The sequence below is a fragment of the Nomascus leucogenys genome, chromosome 12, assembly GCF_006542625.1.
Source record: "Nomascus leucogenys isolate Asia chromosome 12, Asia_NLE_v1, whole genome shotgun sequence".
In the NCBI taxonomy this organism is placed as follows: Eukaryota; Metazoa; Chordata; class Mammalia; order Primates; family Hylobatidae; genus Nomascus; species Nomascus leucogenys.
Window position 1 is genome coordinate 48,915,502 of NC_044392.1, and position 21,705 is coordinate 48,937,206.

The 21,705-nt window shown below is 43.6% G+C and overlaps 1 protein-coding gene across 1 annotated transcript in view; it reads left to right on the forward strand.

Annotated features, from left to right (window-relative positions):
• Nucleotides 1-21,150, forward strand: part of FLG (filaggrin) — a 22,510-nt gene extending 1,360 nt beyond the window's left edge. Inside the window, 3 exon segments of the mRNA XM_012511601.2 lie at nt 8,679-8,837; nt 9,415-17,869; nt 17,872-21,150. Coding sequence (XP_012367055.2) covers nt 8,700-8,837; nt 9,415-17,869; nt 17,872-20,468 — 11,190 coding nt within the window. The 5' untranslated portion in view covers nt 8,679-8,699 and the 3' untranslated portion in view covers nt 20,469-21,150.
• The last annotated feature ends 555 nt before the right edge of the window (nt 21,151-21,705 follow it).

The window sequence follows — 21,705 nt, forward strand, 5'->3', positions numbered from 1 at the left end:
CTATGCACTTTTTTGTATATTACTTTTGGTTACACATATTTACATATTTCAGTTGGGAATATTCCTAAGAGTAAATCGCTGGTACTTAGATACTGTCAAACAATTTTCCAAAGTGCTTCTGTCAGTTTATGCTGCCTCCAGCAGTACATAAAAAAAAAAAATCTCAATTCTCCACATTCTCACCAATATTTGGTATTGTCAAGGATTTTTTTCTTTCTTATCTTTTTAGTCACTTTGGTGGGTGTATTGTGGTCTCACACGTTATTTCAATTTGCATTTCCCTGGTGCATAACAAGGTTGAGAAGTTTTGATATGTTTATTGGCCATTTGGATATCCTTTTCTGTAAAGTTCCTAAGGTAGAGATTCATTTTTCTATTGAGTTAACTGTATTTTTTTATTGATTTATAGGAGCTATTTTTATATTCAGGACAGATTCCTTTATTGGTTAAATGTGTTTTGTAAATCCTCCCACTGTGTGGCTTGTCCTTCTCTCTTCTAATGCTATCTTTAAAAGAATAAACATTCCTACTTTTAATGCAGTACAATTTATCAGTCTTTTTCTTAGTGATTAGTACTTTTTGAATTTTAAGTATTTCCCCACCCCGAGGTCCTGAAGATATTCTCCAATGTTATCTTCTCTTATCTCTTACATGTAAAATCAACCCAGAAACTAATTTTTTTTCCATTTGAAAATTCAATTAACCCAGCACCATTTATTCAAGACTATTCTTTCTCTACTGACCTACACTACCATCTTTGCCATTAACCAAATGTCCAGAGTGATATAAGACTGACTTTATAGTATTATCTTTTATCATGCCATTTGTTTAGCCTTGCACCATGCCATATTGTCTTCCTTTATAATACACCTTGCTATCTGGTATGTCTTCCAACTTAGTCTTCTTCAAGATGGTCTTACCTAATCTTGGCCCTCTACATTTTCATATAAATTTTAGAAATCACCTTATTAATCTTTATTTTTTAAAAAAACTTCAGATATTCAGAATGGGATTTCATTGCATCTAATGGGATTTCATTGAGGAGATTTGATATCTTAATGCTATTGAGACTTTCAGTTAATAAACAAGCTATATATTCTTCCAGTTATTTAAATATTTAGTTTATCTCAATATTTATAATTTTCTGAGTATAGCTCTTTCATGTTTTCTTAGATTTATTCCTAAAAATTTCCTTTTTATGCTTTTATGAATAGCCTCCTTTCTTATTTCATTTTCTCAGCACTTATAATCTCAACTTTTATAATATTCTGAGTACAGTCATTTCATATCTTTAATTAGATTTATTCCTAAAATGTTTCTGATTTTTTATGCTTTTGTAAATAGCATCCTTTATTTCATTTTCTAAGCATTTATTGCTGTTATATAGAAATACAATTGATTTTTATATACTTATAACCAGAAGCATGTTTAGTTTATTTATTCTAATAGTTTAGCTATATATTCTTTTGGATTTTCCACATACAAAAGTTATATCATTCCATGAGTAATAACAGTTTTATTACTTCTTTTCCAATTACTCTGCTTTTAATTCCTTTTCCTAACGTATTGCTCTAGCTAGGACTTTTAGTACAATGTTAAATAGGATGATACTATACATAGTATATATCAATAGGATGATACAGGCATACTAGCTTCATTCCCAAACTTGGAGATGAAAGCTTTCATTTCACCATTAAATATAATTTTTGCTATGACATTTTTCAAAGACATAATCAATCTTTTATTTATTAATCAGAATTAATGTTGGATTTTATCATTTTTTCATCAATTGAGAGGTTCATATAATTTTCCCCATTATTCTATTTCAGTACTTACTTGGTTGGTTTTCAAATGTTAATCCAAACATGAATTTTGGAATAAAATGTAGTTAGGAATAACATATATTCTTTTTATATACCACTGAATTCAGTCTACTATTATTTTCTTTCAGAGTTTTGCATCTATATGAAAGGAATTGTCCTGAAAATTTTGATTCTTATATCATTGTCAGGTTATGGTACTGAGGCCAGTTTGGATTAATAAAATGGGTGTTTCCTCTTTTTCATTTCTCTGACATAATCTATGTCATATTATAGTTATTTCTTTCTTTCACATTGAATAGAATTCAGTAAAGCCATCTGACCTGCAGTTTCTCCCCCACTGGAAATGAATGCATTTAAGATTCAATTTCTTTAATAAACATAGGACTATTTAGGTTTTCTATTTATTGTTGGTTCAGTCTTGGTAACAAGTGTTTTTCTAGAAACACTTCTTCTATGTCATCTAAATTTTCAAATTAACTGGTATAATGTTTTTTATAATATGCTCTTGTCATCTTTCTAACGTCTAAAACCTCGATAGCAATGTCCCCTTTTACTTTCCTGATATTGGTACTTACTCTTCTTTTCTTGATTAATCTTGCCGGGGTTATCAGTTTTATTAGATTTTTCAAAGGCTGCATCTTGGCACTGTTGATTCTCTAAATTTTCTTTCTATTTTATTAATTTTAGTTATCTTTATTATTTCCTTCATTATACTTTCTTAGGGCTTAATTTGTTCTTTTTAAAACTTCTTGAGATATATGCTTAGGCAATTAATTTTTCAGTCTTTCATATATATATATATACACACACACAACTGTATGCTGCTTATAAGATTCACACATAAAAAATGATAACAGTGATTGAAAATTAAAGGATGGGAAAAAGATATATCATTCATATATATATGTGTGTGTTTATATGTGTATATATGTTGAGTGTATATATGTATATATGTGTGTGTATATATATATATAGGCTATAAATATCTATTAGGCATGGAATTAATGTATTCCACAAGTTATGCTATTTCATATTTTTCTCATTTTCATTTACTTAAAAATATTTTCTAATTTTGCATTGTAATTTATTCAATGACTCATTGATTATTTAGAAGTTATTGCTTAATTTTCAAACACTTAAAGATTTTTCTAGTTATCTTCCTATTATTTAATGTGTGCTTCATTCCACCGTGTTAGAGAACAAACTCTATGATTTCAACCCTTTAAAATTTATTGAAACTTGCTTTATGGCCCAGTATATGGTCAATTTCAAAAGAATGGGCATTCTGCAGTTGTTAGGTGTAGCGTTCAATGTATGTTGATGTTTTATTAATAATTTTGTAGAAATATTCTATATTCTTACATATTTTTTACTTGTTCGATCAGTTGCTGAGAGAGGTGTATTTAAATACCCCACTATGATTGTAGATTGCCTGCCTGTTCCTCCTTATACTTCTGTCAATTTTAATTTATATATTTTGAGGCTTCCTGGAGAATTGATCTTTTATTATTATAAAATTTCCTTCTAGCAATATTTTTTGCCTTAAAGTCTACTTGACAGATATGATTATAATAATAACAGCTTTCTTTTAGTGTTTGAATGGTATCTCTTTCTTCCATCCTTTCATTTATGATCACTTTAATCACATTTTATGTGTGTCTCCTATAAGCAGCATACAGTTGGTTTTTTTTTTAATCCAGTCTGACAGCCTTGTCCCTTAATTAGCATATTTACTCTATTTATATTCAGAGTTATTATGGAACTATTTGGTTTACATCTGTACCATATTACTACTTGGTTTCTACTGTCTCACCTGTTCTATATTTCTTTTTCTATTCTTGACTTTTTTGGATTAAGTTAATATTTGCCAGTTAATTATCTTTATACAAAAGCTTATTAATTATACACTCTTTTATTATCTGCATCCTTGCCCTAAAAATTATAGCATGCATCCTTGATTTGTTAGAGTACATTATTAAGAAAAAAAATCTTTAACCCCTACCCAAATGATACAAGTGTCCTACAATACTTAACTCCATTTTCTCACTGCCTTATCTGGGATTGTTGTGTATTTTAATTCTATTTACCTTAAATCCTGAAAGATTACTATTATTATTTTATGCAATCAATATCTAGCTATATTTTTCCACACATATGCTCTTTCTGTTGTTCTTATTCTTTCTTGCTCCTCTGTGCTTCCAACTAGAATTACCCTTTAATATTTCCTTTACAGTAGGTCTCTGGTGATTAGCTCTGTTTTTCTTTGCTTGAAAATATCTTTACATGTTTTCATTTTGGTGGATATTTTCACTGTTAACATATAACTTATTTTGCTTCAGAAAGATGAATATAACATTTCATTGTCTTTTAGCTTCCATTGTTTCTTTTGAAAAGACAAGTATCAATCTTATTGTTGCTCCTTTGAAGGTAATACAAGTGTTTCTCTGTCTGCTCTTAAGATTTCCTCATTGCCTCAAATGTTCAGCAGTTTTATTATTATATGTCTTGCTTTGGTTTTATTTTATATCTCCTGCTTGGAGTTTATAATATCCTTTTGAACCTATACCTTGATATCTTTCATCAGTTTTAGAAAATTTTGTCTTTTAATTCCCAAAATACTGTATTTCCCTCTAAATCTGAATGTAAGCCCCAGTAAATTGTCACAATCTTGATAACTCTGTGATACCTTCAACCACACACACACATACACACACACATTTCTAGTTGTATTCAGAGTCTGAAACTAATAAACAATTGCACAAAGCAATCTTTAAAAATCAAACCATATTAGATCACTCTCTTACCAAAAATTTCATCTAGTCTCATCACACCTAAAATAACATGCACAAATGTCACCTTATGTAGAAGATCATCATTATCTGACCCGTCTGTATCTCTGACTTTATGTTGTATTACTCCTGCTTTGTCCACAATTTTCTAACTGAGTTGGTCTTTTTCTATATCTCTAACATGCCAAGCTGATTTTCATCTTAGAATCTTTGCACTGTTCCCTTTGCTAAAATTCTCTAATTAATTAACAAGGCTACTTCCTTCTTATTTTTCCATTTTAAGCTCAAATGTCCCCTCTACCACAAAACCTCCTTTCCTTAAAGTACCCCCAAATATTCTGTATAATAGCAATCTTATTTTAGTTATGTACATATCACTTACCAATATCTAATTGTTGAATTAATTTATTGTTTGTTTATTGTCTTCACAAAAGTAGGCAGGCACCTCATCTATCTTGTTCACTACTATATCTCCAAAGCATGAAACAGTGCCTAACCCTTTAGTAACTGTTTGATACTTGTTAAATAAATGAAGGAATGAATGAATGAATGTAAGCTCTGAGAAAAGGTTATGCCTAGAGGTATCAATTTTGAAGTCATCAGATAGATGGTATCTGAAGTCATGGGATCCAATGAGATTGCCTCAGAAAAGTGTGTAGATTTTTTTTAAAAAGAAGGCCTAAGACACAGCCACAAATATTTCCAACCTTTTGAGATTGAGCAGAAGAGAGGTTAGTAAAGAATACTGAGAGACAACAGCATTCAGTGGGTAAGAGGAATATCAGAAGAATATGGTGTCATGAGATCCAAGAAACAAAAAGACTCCATTAAGAAAGGAATGGTTAATTCTATTTCACATACCAAGAGATTAAGTAAGATGATGATGATGAGGTGACGATGGAGAAATGACACTGTATTTAACAACTTGGAGATCACAGATGATTTGACACAAAGCAGTTTCAGTAGAGTTTGGTGATAGAAAATTGAGAGAAGCAGGTTAAAAAGAAAGTGGGTGGTAAACATTTTAAGAGAGAAAGCAGAGAAAACTTCTCCAGGACTCCTGTGAAATGAAGCAGTTAATTAGGCTAGTAAGATGTTAGGAGAAATATTGGGGGAGGGCGGAATAATGGTTCAAGGGAAGGGTTTTAAGATGGAAGATACTCCAGTATATTTCTGTGGTGATAAAAATAAACTACTAGAGAAGGAAACAGAGTGAAGTAGGGAAAACTGACTAATTTTAGGGATATTTTGAAAGTAGGACCAATAAAACATGTTGATGGAATAGATATTGGATGTAAGAAAAGGAGAATCAGAACTAATTTTCAGGTTTATGACTTGAGCCATCAGGAAGACAGGAATAACTGATGAGGATAATGGGTGTGGGACATTTTTAGGGTAAAGCAGTTGAAAATCAAGACTTCTGTTTTGAATATAATAGATTTAAGATCTCTACAAGACTCAAGTAGAAATATCGGATAGGCATTTAGACATACACGTCTCAAGTTTAGGGGACAGTCAGTGACTGGGGGTATAAACTTGTGAGTTGTCAACTTATTTAAAAAGTTATATAGAACTAGATGAGATGACCCGAGGGAGTATAATAGAGAAAAGAAGCTAAGGAGTGAATCATAGGGCATAGCAACATTATCAGCTGAATGAGGAGGCTAGAAAAAAGTGGCCATTGAGGTTGGAGGAGAAACTTGAGAGTGCCAGGTCTCTGAAGAAGGATGCAGCCAGTTGCATCAAATGCTGCTGATATGTCAAGTAATATGTAAAATAAAAATGGATACGTGGATTTGGAAATATGAAGGATATTTTTTACTTGGTGAGAATTTTAATACATTTTTTAGAAAGAAAAATACTTTGAGTAAAGGAAAACAAGAATGAGGAAGTAAAGACAGAATGTATAGGCATATTTTTTGAGGAATTTTGCTATAAAAGGGAACAGATAAATCAGATGGTACCTAAAGGCAGATGTGAGATTGGGGGTGGGGTGGAGATGGGAAGGTAAGTGTTAGATAGATATTTCAGCATGAATATATATTGAAGGGAATGATCTAGTAGACCAAGAGTAATTAATGATGCATATGAGAAAGTAGGCAACTGCAGAAGCAAAGTGTTTGGGTAGGCAAGAGAGAGTGGGGCTCAGTGCCAAAGTAAAGGACAGGAGGAGCACAGACTGTTTATTACCCTAAATAAAGTGAAGGCAAGGTATATGGATAGAAATGTAGTAGGTTGGGAGATCAGATATTAGGAGAATGAGGAAACTCTTTTCCAATGGCTTCCAAGTTCTCAGGAATCAAAATCAAGGACATCAGAGATAAAGGAAAGGAGAAGTTGTTGAAGCTTTGGCCAGTGGGTATAAGAAAAAGTAGGACAAGTGGATGTATCCAAAGAGCATTTGGGGAGATTAAACATAATGTCTAACCAAGGTAAAAAGGGAAGTGAGTACATAAAGCAGTAAATAGAGAGGTTAAAGAATTATTGACATCAGGGTACAAGAGGAGGTCAAAGAGTGAGATCCTTGAGACAGAGATTTTGCTTATGTTGCAAGTAACGATAAGTTCAGAGAATAAAATATCATCATAAATAAGACTGGCTGAAAATAATCATAAACTTTAAAAAGGTTTTGTAAGAAGCATATAGCTGTAATTTTTTAAATTCAACCTTTACAATCTATATTTTAACTGGCAAGATCTGGTCTATTTTACATATATTGTAATTAGTAATAATAAAATTATTTGTAATTCTATTAATTTGTTTTATGCTTTCTGTTTACCCTTCTTTTTCTATGCTTCTTATTTTCTTCTTTCCTGGCTTCTGTTGAATTATTAAAGTTTCTTAATTCCCCTTTTTCATCTCTAATGGTTTAGAAATTATTAATTTTTTTTTATTATTATTATACTTTAGGTTTTAGGGTACATGTGCACAATGTGCAGGTTTGTTACATATGTATCCATGTGCCATGTTGTTTTGCTGCACCCATTAACTCATCATTTAGCATTAGGCATATCTCCTAATGCTGTCCCTCCCCCCTCCCCCCACCCCACAACAGTCCCCAGAGTGTGATGTTCCCCTTCCTGTGTCCATGAGTTCTCATTGTTCAATTCCCACCTATGAGTGAGAACATGCGGTGTTTGGTTTTTTGTCCTTGCGATAGTTTACTGAGAATGATGTTTTATAAATTCTATTATTTTAGTAAATACCCATAAACTTACCCAAATACATATATTACTTAACCACAGCAAAATTCATTAATATCTAATTCCTCTTACCAAACAACCCAAGGTCCAAAAATATTTTAGTTCTGACTGCTACAGTAATCTCCTTCACATTGTTTTCTACAGTATTTTAGTTTCACCTGGTTTTGCAAGTCCTAATAAAGTTATAATTCTTTATATAATACATGCTTAGATTTACTGACATGCTTACTAATTTCTTCACCAATGAGATAAACTGAACATTCCTTAAATGGCAAAATGAAACCCAGTCAGAAAAACCTTTCTCTTTAAATATTGAAGAGCTATTAAATCCATCCTATACAATGAAATATTATAAACTTCATGAAATGTTTAAAACACAAGTAAAAAATTGAATGAACTTTCATTGAGTATCTTGTCATATGGCTAACTGGCTTTCAGAAAATTGTGTCTTAGCAAATTAATCATTTACTAAGTTAGCTTTTAGGGAAGTAATTTTCAGTAAATTTGTATAAGTAAATTTTATGCTTAAAACCAGTCAGCCTTTCTAAATTCTTGTTATTAGCAATGGCAAGATCAGCAAGAGGGATGATCTTACCTAGAGCGCACTGAGGTCTGTGAGACTACTAAGTCCAGCTGTAAGTGGGCACAAGGCCAAAAAATGGGCAATTTTATTTAAGTAAGGAAAACTCTATTCATTTGTTTTATGTAGATGGTAGAGAAAAGTTTCTCATGTCCATCTTCCATTCTTAAAGATGGATTACTTAGAAGAAAATGTAGGTTTAAAATGTGGAAAATGATTGTAATAATATAACCTAGAAAAAAAAGATGTACAAAAAAAGTGCACTTTTATTTCTTCTTTCTAGGTTCACATTTATTGCCAAAAGATGTCTACTCTCCTGGAAAACATCTTTGCCATAATTAATCTTTTCAAGCAATATTCAAAAAAGGATAAAAACACTGACACATTGAGCAAAAAAGAGCTGAAGGAACTTCTGGAAAAGGAATTTCGGCAAATCCTGAAGGTAACAGTCTCTGACAAGACCAAAGATAGAGCATTTGTGTTTCTCATCAATAATCTAAGCAAGGGTTATTTTGAGCTCTTTGTGAACTATTTCTCTTAAATTAGGAGAAGAGTTAATCTTGTCTCAAAAGAGATAGATTTTATTTTCTTCCCCTATACCTGGATGTATATTATAAACATAAAGACACCCTCAGAGAAAAAAATATAAATATTTAAAAATTAACGTAAATTAGTGCTTAGTATTTTGGTATTTATAATATTCTCCCAAACATCAACATTGCTAAAGGGATTTTAATTAAAGAAAACTAAGTAATGAATTATATATACTTCTGACTTTTAAAATAAGAAAAAGAGTCACTTACCCCATCAAATCCTGACACCTTACTAGTCTTTACAACATCTTTATTCACATATAACACCTGAATGAGGATGAGATGAAAAAGTCTTTAAAAAACAAAAAGATTTTGTCCCACTTTTTAATACTCAAAGATCAGGTTCCTTAAATTAACTTTGAATTAATTGGCTGATAATGTGATTCTATCTGATGCAGTCTCCCTCTGTGACTTCCCTCTGTACAGAATCCAGATGACCCAGATACGGTTGATGTCTTCATGGATCACTTGGATATAGACCACAACAAGAAAATTGACTTCACTGAGTTTCTTCTGATGGTATTCAAGTTGGCTCAAGCATACTATGAGTCTACTAGAAAAGAGAATTTACCGATATCAGGACACAAGCACAGAAAGCACAGTCATCATGATAAACATGAAGATAATAAAGAGAAAGAAAACAGAAAAACACCTTCGAGTCTGGAAAGAAGAAACAATAGAAAAGGGAATAAGGGAAGATCCAAGAGCCCAAGAGAAACAGGGGGGAAAAGGCATGAATCTAGTTCTGAAAAAAAAGAAAGAAAAGGATATTCGCCTACTCAAAGAGAAGAAGAATGTAGAAAAAAACATCATAAGTCAAGTAAAAAAGAGAAAAACAAGACTGAAAATACTAGATTAGAAGACAATAGGAAGAGGCTAAGTGAAAGACCTGAAGAGAAAGAAGACAAAGAAGAAGGAGGATATGATTATGAAAACACAGAAAGAATGACTGAAAAATTGACAGAATCAGGCCAGATTGCCACATATTACACAATACAGGATGAAGCCTATGACACTACTGATAATCTATTAGAAGAAAACAAAATATATGAAAGATCAAGGTCATCTGATGACGAATCGTCATCGCAAGTGAACAGGTCAAGACATGAAAATACAAGACAGGTACCACTGCATGAGTCCAGGACACGAAGGCATAGGGGATCCAGTGTTAGCCAGGACAGTGAGGGACACTCAGAAGATTCTGAGAGGCGGTCTGGGTCTGCTTCCAGAAACCATCATGGATCTACTTGGGAGCAGTCAAGAGATGGCTCCAGACACACTGGGTCCCATCAAGAAGACAGAGCCGGTCACGGGCACTCTGCCGACAGCTCCAGACAATCAGGCACTCGTCACACAGAGACTTCCTCTCGTGGACAGGCTGCGTCATCCTATGAACAGGCAAGATCAAGTCTAGGAGAAAGACACGGATCCCGCCACCAGCAGTCAGCAAACAGCTCCAGACACTCAGGCATTGGGCATGGAGAAGCTTCAACTGCAGTCAGCAACCATGGACACCAGGGGTCCAGTGGTAGTCAGGTCAGTGACAGTGAGGGACATTCAGAAGACTCAGACACACAATCAGTGTCAGCCCACGGTCAGGCTGGGCCCAGACACCAGAGCCACCAAGAGTCCGTACACGGCCGGTCAGGGGAAAGGTCTGGACGTTCAAGGTCTTTCCTCTACCAGGTGAGCACTCATGAACAGTCTGAGTCCGTCCATGGACGGACCAGGCCCAGCACTGGAGGAAGACAAGGATCCCACCACGAGCAGGCACAAGAAAGCTCCTGGCACTCAGCATCCCAAGAGGGTCAGGACACCATTCGTGGACACCCAGGGTCAAGCAGAGGAGGAAGGCAGGGATCTCACCACGAGCAACAGGTAGACAGCTCAGGACACTCAGGGTCTCATCACAGCCACAACACATCCCAGGGAAGGTCTGATGACTCCCGTGGGAAGTCAGGATCCAGAAGTGCAAGCAGACAAGCACGTAATGGGGAACAATCAGGAGAAGACTCCAGACACTCAGGGTCGCGTCACCATGAACCTTCCACTCAGGCCGACAGCTCTAGACACTCACAGGTGGGCCAGGGAGAATCAGCGGGATCCAGGACAAGCAGGCATCAAGGATCCAGTGTTAGCCAAGACAGTGATAGTGAGGGACACTCAGAAGACTCTGAGAGGCGGTCTGGGTCTGCTTCCAGAAACCATTATGGATCTGCTTGGGAGCAGTCAAGAGATGGCTCCAGAAACCCCGGGTCCCATCAAGAAGACAGAGCCAGTCACAGGCTCTCTGCAGACAGCTCCAGACAATCAGACACTCGTCACACAGAGACTTCCTCTCATGGACAGGCTGCGTCATCCCAGGCACATGGAAGATCAAGTCCAGGAGAAAGACATGGATCCCGCCCCCAGCAGTCAGCAGACAGCTCCCAACACTCAGGCACTGGGCGCAGACAAGCTTCATCTGCAGTCAGAGACAGTGGACACCGAGGATCCAGTGGTACTCAGGCCAGTGACAGTGAGGGACACTCAGAAGATTCAGACACACAGTCAGTGTCAGCCCATGGACAGGCTGGGTCCCATCAGCAGGGCCACCAACAGTCTGCAAGTGGCCAGTCAGGGGAAAGGTCTGGACGTTCAGGGTCTTTCTTCTACCAGGTGAGCACTCATGAACAGTCTGAGTCCGCCCATGGACGGAACGGGCCCAGCACTAGAGGAAGACAAGGATCCCGTCATGAACAGGCACGAGACAGCTACAGGCACACAGCATCCCAAGAGGGTCAGGACACCATTCATGAACACCCGGGGTCAAGCAGAGGAGGAAGGCAGGGGTCCCACCATGAGCAATCGGTAGACAGCTCTGAATACTCAGGGTCCCATCACAGCCATACCACATCCCAGGGAAGGGCTCAGGCATCCCGTGAGCAGTCAGGACCCAGAAGTGCAAGCAGACAAACTCGTAATGAGGAACAATCAGGATATGGCTCCAGGCACTCCGGGTCACATAACCATGAGGCATCCACTCAGGCCGACAGCTCCCGACACTCACAGGTGGGCCAGGGAGAATCAGCGGGGTCCAGGACACGCAGGCACCAGGGATCCAGTGTTAGCCAGGACAGTGACAGTGGAGGACACACAGAAGACTCTAAGAGGCGGTCTGGGTCTGCTTCCAGAAACCATCGTGGATCTGCTCAGGAGCAGTCAAGAGATGGCTCCAGACAACCCTGGTCCCATCATGAAGACAGAGCCGGTCACGGACACTCTGCAGAGAGCTCCAGACAATCGGGCTCTCATCACGCAGAGACTTCCTCTCGTGGACAGGCTGCGTCATCCCATGAACAGGCAAGATCAAGTCCCGGAGAAAGACACGGATCCCGCCACCAGCAGTCAGCAGACAGCTCTAGACACTCAGGCATTCGGCATGGACAAGCTTCATCTGCAGTCAGAGACAGTGGACACCGGGGGTCCAGTGGTAATCAGGCCAGTGATAGTGAGGGACACTCAGAAGACTCAGACACACAGTCAGTGTCAGGCCATGGACAGGCTGGGCCCCATCAGCAGAGCCACCAAGAGTCTGCACGTGGACGGTCAGGGGAAAGGTCTGGAGGTTCAGGGTCTTTCCGCTACCAGGTGAGCACTCATGAACAGTCTGAGTCCGTCCATGGACGGACCGGGCCCAGCACTGGAGGAAGACAAGGATCCCGCCACGAGCAGGCACAAGACAGCTCCAGGCACTCAGCGTCCCAAGAGGGTCAGGACACCATTGGTGGACACCCGGGGTCAAGCAGAGGAGGACAGCAGGGATCCCACCACGAGCAATCAGTAGATAGGTCTGGACACTCAGAGTCCCATCACAGCCACACCACATCCCAGGGAAGGTCTGATGCCTCCCATGGGCAGTCAGGATCCAGAAGTGTAAGCAGACAAACTCGTAACGAGGAACAATCAGGAGACGGCTCCAGGCACTCAGCGTCGCATCACCACGACGCTTCCGCTCAGGCCAACAGCTCTAGACACTCACAGGTGGGCCAGGGACATTCAGTGGGGTCCAGGACAAGCAGGCACCAGGGATCCAGTGTTAGCCAGGACAGTGACAGTGAGGGACGCTCAGAAGACTCTGAGAGGTGGTCTGGGTCTGCTTCCAGAAACCATCATGGATCTGCTCGGGAGCAGTCAAGAGATGGCTCCAGAAACCCCGGGTCCCATCAAGAAGACAGAGCCGGTCACAGGCACTCTGCAGAGAGCCCCAGACAATCAGGCACTCCTCACGCAGAGACTTCCTCTCGTGGACAGGCTGCGTCATCCCAGGAACAGGCAAGATCAAGTCCCGGAGAAAGACACGGATCCCGCCACCAGCAGTCAGCAGACAGCTCCAGACACTCAGGCATTGGGCACAGACAAGCTTCATCTGCAGTCAGACACAGTGGACACCGAGGGTCCAGTGGTAGTCAGGCCAGTGACAGTGAGGGACATTCAGAAAACTCAGACACACAGTCAGTGTCAGCCCACGGACAGGCTGGGCCCCATCACGAGAGCCACCAAGAGTCCGCAAGTGGCCGGTCAGGGGAAAGGTCTGGACGTTCAGGGTCTTTCCTCTACCAGGTGAGCACTCATGAACAGTCTGAGTCCACCCATGGACGGACTGGGCCCAGCACTGGAGGAAGACAAGGATCCCACCATGAGCAGGCACGAGACAGCTACAGGCACTCAGCGTCCCAAGAGGGTCAGGACACCATTCGTGAACACCCGGAGTCAAGCAGAGGAGGAAGGCAGGGGTCCCACCATGAGCAATCGTTCGATAGCTCTGGACACTCAGGGTCCCAACACAGCCACACCACATCCCACGGAAGGTCTCATGCCTCTCGTGGGCAGTCAGGATCCAGAAGTGCAAGCAGAACAACATGTAATGAGGAACAATCAGGAGACGGCTCCAGGCACTCAGGGTCACGTCACTATGAAGCTTCCACTCGGGCTGACAGCTCTAGACACTCACAGGCGGGCCAGGGACAATCACAGGGGTCTGGGACAAGCAGGCACCAAGGATCCAGTGTTAGCCAGGACAGTGACAGTGAGGGACACTCAGAAGATTCTGAGAGGCGGTCTGGGTCTGCTTCCAGAAACCATCGTGGATCTGCTCAGGAGCAGTCAAGAGATGGCTCCAGACAACCCTGGTCCCATCATGAAGACAGAGCCGGTCACGGACACTCTGCAGAGAGCTCCAGACAATCGGGCTCTCATCACGCAGAGACTTCCTCTCGTGGACAGGCTGCGTCATCCCATGAACAGGCAAGATCAAGTCCAGGAGAAAGACACGGATCCCGCCACCAGCAGTCAGCAGACAGCTCTAGACACTCAGGCATTCGGCACGGACAAGCTTCATCTGCAGTCAGAGACAGTGGACACCGGGGGTCCAGTGGTAATCAGGCCAGTGATAGTGAGGGACACTCAGAAGACTCAGACACACAGTCAGTGTCAGGCCATGGACAGGCTGGGCCCCATCAGCAGAGCCACCAAGAGTCTGCACGTGGACGGTCAGGGGAAAGGTCTGGAGGTTCAGGGTCTTTCCGCTACCAGGTGAGCACTCATGAACAGTCTGAGTCCGTCCATGGACGGACCGGGCCCAGCACTGGAGGAAGACAAGGACCCCGCCACGAGCAGGCACAAGACAGCTCCAGGCACTCAGCGTCCCAAGAGGGTCAGGACACCATTCGTGGACACCCGGGGTCAAGCAGAGGAGGACAGCAGGGATCCCACCACGAGCAATCAGTAGATAGGTCTGGACACTCAGAGTCCCATCACAGCCACACCACATCCCAGGGAAGGTCTGATGCCTCCCATGGGCAGTCAGGATCCAGAAGTGTAAGCAGACAAACTCGTAACGAGGAACAATCAGGAGACGGCTCCAGGCACTCAGCGTCGCATCACCACGACGCTTCCGCTCGGGCCAACAGCTCTAGACACTCACAGGTGGGCCAGGGACATTCAGTGGGGTCCAGGACAAGCAGGCACCAGGGATCCAGTGTTAGCCAGGACAGTGACAGTGAGGGACGCTCAGAAGACTCTGAGAGGTGGTCTGGGTCTGCTTCCAGAAACCATCATGGATCTGCTCGGGAGCAGTCAAGAGATGGCTCCAGAAACCCCGGGTCCCATCAAGAAGACAGAGCCGGTCACAGGCACTCTGCAGAGAGCCCCAGACAATCAGGCACTCCTCACGCAGAGACTTCCTCTCGTGGACAGGCTGCGTCATCCCAGGAACAGGCAAGATCAAGTCCCGGAGAAAGACACGGATCCCGCCACCAGCAGTCAGCAGACAGCTCCAGACACTCAGGCATTGGGCACAGACAAGCTTCATCTGCAGTCAGACACAGTGGACACCGAGGGTCCAGTGGTAGTCAGGCCAGTGACAGTGAGGGACATTCAGAAAACTCAGATACACAGTCAGTGTCAGCCAACGGACAGGCTGGGCCCCATCACGAGAGCCACCAAGAGTCCGCAAGTGGCCGGTCAGGGGAAAGGTCTGGACGTTCAGGGTCTTTCCTCTACCAGGTGAGCACTCATGAACAGTCTGAGTCCACCCATGGACGGACTGGGCCCAGCACTGGAGGAAGACAAGGATCCCGCCATGAGCAGGCACGAGACAGCTACAGGCACTCAGCGTCCCAAGAGGGTCAGGACACCATTCGTGAACACCCGGAGTCAAGCAGAGGAGGAAGGCAGGGGTCCCACCATGAGCAATCGTTCGATAGCTCTGGACACTCAGGGTCCCAACACAGCCACACCACATCCCACGGAAGGTCTCATGCCTCTCGTGGGCAGTCAGGATCCAGAAGTGCAAGCAGAACAACACGTAATGAGGAACAATCAGGAGACGGCTCCAGGCACTCAGGGTCACGTCACTATGAAGCTTCCACTCGGGCTGACAGCTCTAGACACTCACAGGCGGGCCAGGGACAATCACAGGGGTCCGGGACAAGCAGGCACCAAGGATCCATTGTTAGCCAGGACAGTGACAGTGAGGGACACTCAGAAGATTCTGAGAGGCGGTCTGGGTCTGCTTCCAGAAACCATCGTGGATCTGCTCAGGAGCAGTCAAGAGATGGCTCCAGACAACCCTGGTCCCATCATGAAGACAGAGCCGGTCACGGACACTCTGCAGAGAGCTCCAGACAATCGGGCTCTCATCACGCAGAGACTTCCTCTCGTGGACAGGCTGCGTCATCCCATGAACAGGCAAGATCAAGTCCAGGAGAAAGACACGGATCCCGCCACCAGCAGTCAGCAGACAGCTCTAGACACTCAGGCATTCGGCACGGACAAGCTTCATCTGCAGTCAGAGACAGTGGACACCGGGGGTCCAGTGGTAATCAGGCCAGTGATAGTGAGGGACACTCAGAAGACTCAGACACACAGTCAGTGTCAGGCCATGGACAGGCTGGGCCCCATCAGCAGAGCCACCAAGAGTCTGCACGTGGACGGTCAGGGGAAAGGTCTGGAGGTTCAGGGTCTTTCCGCTACCAGGTGAGCACTCATGAACAGTCTGAGTCCGTCCATGGACGGACCGGGCCCAGCACTGGAGGAAGACAAGGATCCCGCCACGAGCGAGCACGAGACAGCTCCAGGTACTCAGCGTCCCAAGAGGGTCAGGACACCATTGGTGGACACCCGGGGTCAAGCAGAGGAGGACAGCAGGGATCCCACCACAAGCAATCAGTAGATAGGTCTGGACACTCAGAGTCCCATCACAGCCACACCACATCCCAGGGAAGGTCTGATGCCTCCCATGGGCAGTCAGGATCCAGAAGTGTAAGCAGACAAACTCGTAACGAGGAACAATCAGGAGACGGCTCCAGGCACTCAGCGTCGCATCACCACGACGCTTCCGCTCGGGCCAACAGCTCTAGACACTCACAGGTGGGCCAGGGACATTCAGTGGGGTCCAGGACAAGCAGGCACCAGGGATCCAGTGTTAGCCAGGACAGTGACAGTGAGGGACGCTCAGAAGACTCTGAGAGGTGGTCTGGGTCTGCTTCCAGAAACCATCATGGATCTGCTCGGGAGCAGTCAAGAGATGGCTCCAGAAACCCCGGGTCCCATCAAGAAGACAGAGCCGGTCACAGGCACTCTGCAGAGAGCCCCAGACAATCAGGCACTCCTCACGCAGAGACTTCCTCTCGTGGACAGGCTGCGTCATCCCAGGAACAGGCAAGATCAAGTCCCGGAGAAAGACACGGATCCCGCCACCAGCAGTCAGCAGACAGCTCCAGACACTCAGGCATTGGGCACAGACAAGCTTCATCTGCAGTCAGACACAGTGGACACCGAGGGTCCAGTGGTAGTCAGGCCAGTGACAGTGAGGGACATTCAGAAAACTCAGATACACAGTCAGTGTCAGCCAACGGACAGGCTGGGCCCCATCACGAGAGCCACCAAGAGTCCGCAAGTGGCCGGTCAGGGGAAAGGTCTGGACGTTCAGGGTCTTTCCTCTACCAGGTGAGCACTCATGAACAGTCTGAGTCCACCCATGGACGGACTGGGCCCAGCACTGGAGGAAGACAAGGATCCCGCCATGAGCAGGCACGAGACAGCTACAGGCACTCAGCGTCCCAAGAGGGTCAGGACACCATTCGTGAACACCCGGAGTCAAGCAGAGGAGGAAGGCAGGGGTCCCACCATGAGCAATCGTTCGATAGCTCTGGACACTCAGGGTCCCAACACAGCCACACCACATCCCACGGAAGGTCTCATGCCTCTCGTGGGCAGTCAGGATCCAGAAGTGCAAGCAGAACAACACGTAATGAGGAACAATCAGGAGACGGCTCCAGGCACTCAGGGTCACGTCACTATGAAGCTTCCACTCGGGCTGACAGCTCTAGACACTCACAGGCGGCCAGGGACAATCACAGGGGTCCGGGACAAGCAGGCACCAAGGATCCATTGTTAGCCAGGACAGTGACAGTGAGGGACACTCAGAAGATTCTGAGAGGCGGTCTGGGTCTGCTTCCAGAAACCATCGTGGATCTGCTCAGGAGCAGTCAAGAGATGGCTCCAGACAACCCTGGTCCCATCATGAAGACAGAGCCGGTCACGGACACTCTGCAGAGAGCTCCAGACAATCGGGCTCTCATCACGCAGAGACTTCCTCTCGTGGACAGGCTGCGTCATCCCATGAACAGGCAAGATCAAGTCCAGGAGAAAGACACGGATCCCGCCACCAGCAGTCAGCAGACAGCTCTAGACACTCAGGCATTCGGCACGGACAAGCTTCATCTGCAGTCAGAGACAGTGGACACCGGGGGTCCAGTGGTAATCAGGCCAGTGATAGTGAGGGACACTCAGAAGACTCAGACACACAGTCAGTGTCAGGCCATGGACAGGCTGGGCCCCATCAGCAGAGCCACCAAGAGTCTGCACGTGGACGGTCAGGGGAAAGGTCTGGAGGTTCAGGGTCTTTCCGCTACCAGGTGAGCACTCATGAACAGTCTGAGTCCGTCCATGGACGGACCGGGCCCAGCACTGGAGGAAGACAAGGATCCCGCCACGAGCGAGCACGAGACAGCTCCAGGTACTCAGCGTCCCAAGAGAGTCAGGACACCATTCGTGGACACCCGGGGTCAAGCAGAGGAGGACAGCAGGGATCCCACCACGAGCAATCAGTAGATAGGTCTGGACACTCAGAGTCCCATCGCAGCCACACCACATCCCAGGGAAGGTCTGATGCCTCCCATGGGCAGTCAGGATCCAGAAGTGCAAGCAGACAAACTCGTAACAAGGAACAATCAGGAGACAGCTCCAGGCACTCAGCGTCGCATCACCACGACGCTTCCGCTCGGGCCAACAGCTCTAGACACTCACAGGTGGGCCAGGGACATTCAGTGGGGTCCAGGACAAGCAGGCACCAGGGATCCAGTGTTAGCCAGGACAGTGACAGTGAGGGACGCTCAGAAGACTCTGAGAGGTGGTCTGGGTCTGCTTCCAGAAACCATCGTGGATCTGCTCAGGAGCAGTCAAGAGATGGCTCCAGAAACCCCGGGTCCCATCAAGAAGACAGAGCCGGTCACAGGCACTCCGCAGACAGCTCCAGACGATCAGGCACTCCTCACGCAGAGACTTCCTCTCGTGGACAGGCTGTGTCATCCCAGGAGCAGGCAAGATCAAGTCCAGGAGAAAGACACAGATCCAACCACCAGCCGTCAGCAGACAGCTCCCGACACTCAGGCACTGGGCATGGACAAGCTTCGTCTGCAGTCAGTGACCGTGGACACCAGTTGTCCAGTGGTAGTCAGGCCAGTGACAGTGAGGGACATTCAGAAGACTCAGACACAGAGTCAGTGTCAGCCCATGCACAGGCTGGGCCCCATCTGCAGAGCCACCAAGAGTCCGCACATGGCCGCTCAGGGCAACAGTCTGGACATTCAGGGTCTTTCCTCTACCAGGTGAGCACTCACGAACAGTCTGAGTCTGCCCATGGATGGACCGGGTCCAGCACTGGAGGAACACGAGGATCCCGCCACGAGCAGGCACGAGACAGCTCCAGGCACTCAGCGTCCCATGAGGGTCAGGTCACCATTCGTGAACACACAGGGTCAAGCAGAGAAGGAAGGCAGGGATCCCACCATGAGCAATCAGTTGACAGCTCTGGATACTCAGGGTCCCATCACAGCCACAACACATCCCAGGGAAGGTCTCAGGCATCCCGTGGGCAGTCAGGATCCAGAAGTGCAAGCAGACAAACACGTGATGAGGAACAGATAGGAGATGGCTCCAGGCACTCAGGGTCACGTCACCATGAGGCTTCCACTCAGGCCAACAGCTCTAGACACTCACAGTCCAGCCAGGGAGAATCAGTGGGGTCCAGGAGAAGCAGGCACCAGGGATCCAGTGTTAGCCAGGACAGTGACAGTGAGGGACACTCAGAGGATTCTGAGAGGCGGTCTGAGTCTGCTTCCAGAAACCATCATGGATCTTCCCGGGAGCAGTCAAGAGATGCCCCCAGACACCCCGGATCCTATCCCCGCGATACAGCCAGTCATGTACAGTCTTCATCTATACAGTCAGACTCTAGTACCACTAAGGAACATGGTCACTTTAGTAGTCTTTCACAAGATTCTGCGTATCGCTCAGGAATACAGTCACGTGGCAGTCCTCACCGTTCTAGTTCTTATGATTATCAATCTGAGGGCACTGAAAGGCAAAAAGGTCAATCAGGTTTAGTTTGGAGACATGGCAGCTATGGTAGTGCAGATTATGATTATGGTGAATCTGGGCTTAGACACTCTCAGCACAGAAGTGTTAGTTACAATTCCAATCCTGTTGTCTTCAAGAAAAGATCTGATATCTGTAAAGCAAGTTCATTTGGTAAAGATCATCCAAGGTATTATGCAACTTATCTTAATAAGGACCCAGGTTTATATGGCCATTCTAGTGATATATCAAAACAACTGGGATTTAGTCAGTCACAGAGATACTATTACTATGAGTAAGAAATTAATGGCAAAGGAATTAATCCAAGAATAGAAGAATGAAGCAAGTTCACTTTCAATCAAAAAACTTCATAATACTTTCAGGGAAGTTATCTTTTCTTGTCAATCTGTTTAAAATATGCTATAGTATTTCATTAGTTTGGTGGTAGTTTATTTTTATTGTTTAATGATCCTTAAACTCTATATTTCAGAAATATCAAGTGGAAGAAATCAATATCATGGAAAGCTAACTTTAGAAAACTAGCTGGAGTATTTTAGGAGATTCTGGGTCAAGTAATGTTTTATGTTTTTGAAAGTTTAAATTTTAGATACTCTCCAAATTTCTAAATTAATCTTTTTCAGAAATATCGAAGGAGCCAAAAATATAAAACAGTTCTGTATACCAAAGTGGCTATATCAACATCAGGGCTAGCACATCTTTCTCTATTATCCTTCTATTGGAATTCTATTATTCTGTATTCAAAAAAATCATCTTAGACATAATATTTTAGTAAGCTGCATCTAAATTAAAAATAAACTATTCATGATATAATACTGTTTGTCTCTTGTATGCTTATTTGTCATAAACACAAATTACATACTTCCCCATGGCCAGAATTAGATGTCTTCTATATCAATGGAAAGCTATATGACCATAGAGCAGATACATTCCATTCAAAATAATAAGTAATTAATAATGAAAGACAAAATTTAATCAAGGCCTATATTTTTCTCCAACACAATCATTGTCCCACAATCACATTCAGGAAAAAAAACACGCTTTGCTCAATCATGAATATCACTATTATTAATATGGAATTATCAACTTAGGTGGTGATTAAGCCATGTCAAAGAAGATCAGGAAACAGGAATTACTGACCATAGATCCTTCTTCCAAAGACAGTAGGAGATGCTTTGCAATATAGACTAGTTGGAGCAGAGAAGTTGTGCTGATATATCCTGACAAAGGGAAAAGTATTAAAAAGAAGTGTCCTCCTGACCTGGAAGGAAAATATTTGTATCTTTATAATTTAAGCAAGTAGATGAAAAGGCTGAAAAAAGAATAGTAAAAATATCAATGAAGTTCTACCATTAGAAGGAATATGCTTCTGTAAGAATACTACCCAAATTTTCATTCCCATAATATCAGACTAGAAGTGATATGTAGGCCAGTGATCACATTTTGCAGATGAGTCTATTACACAAATAATCCACACCAAAGTAGCACTTAGATCTCAAGTCTCCAAATCTGCGTTTA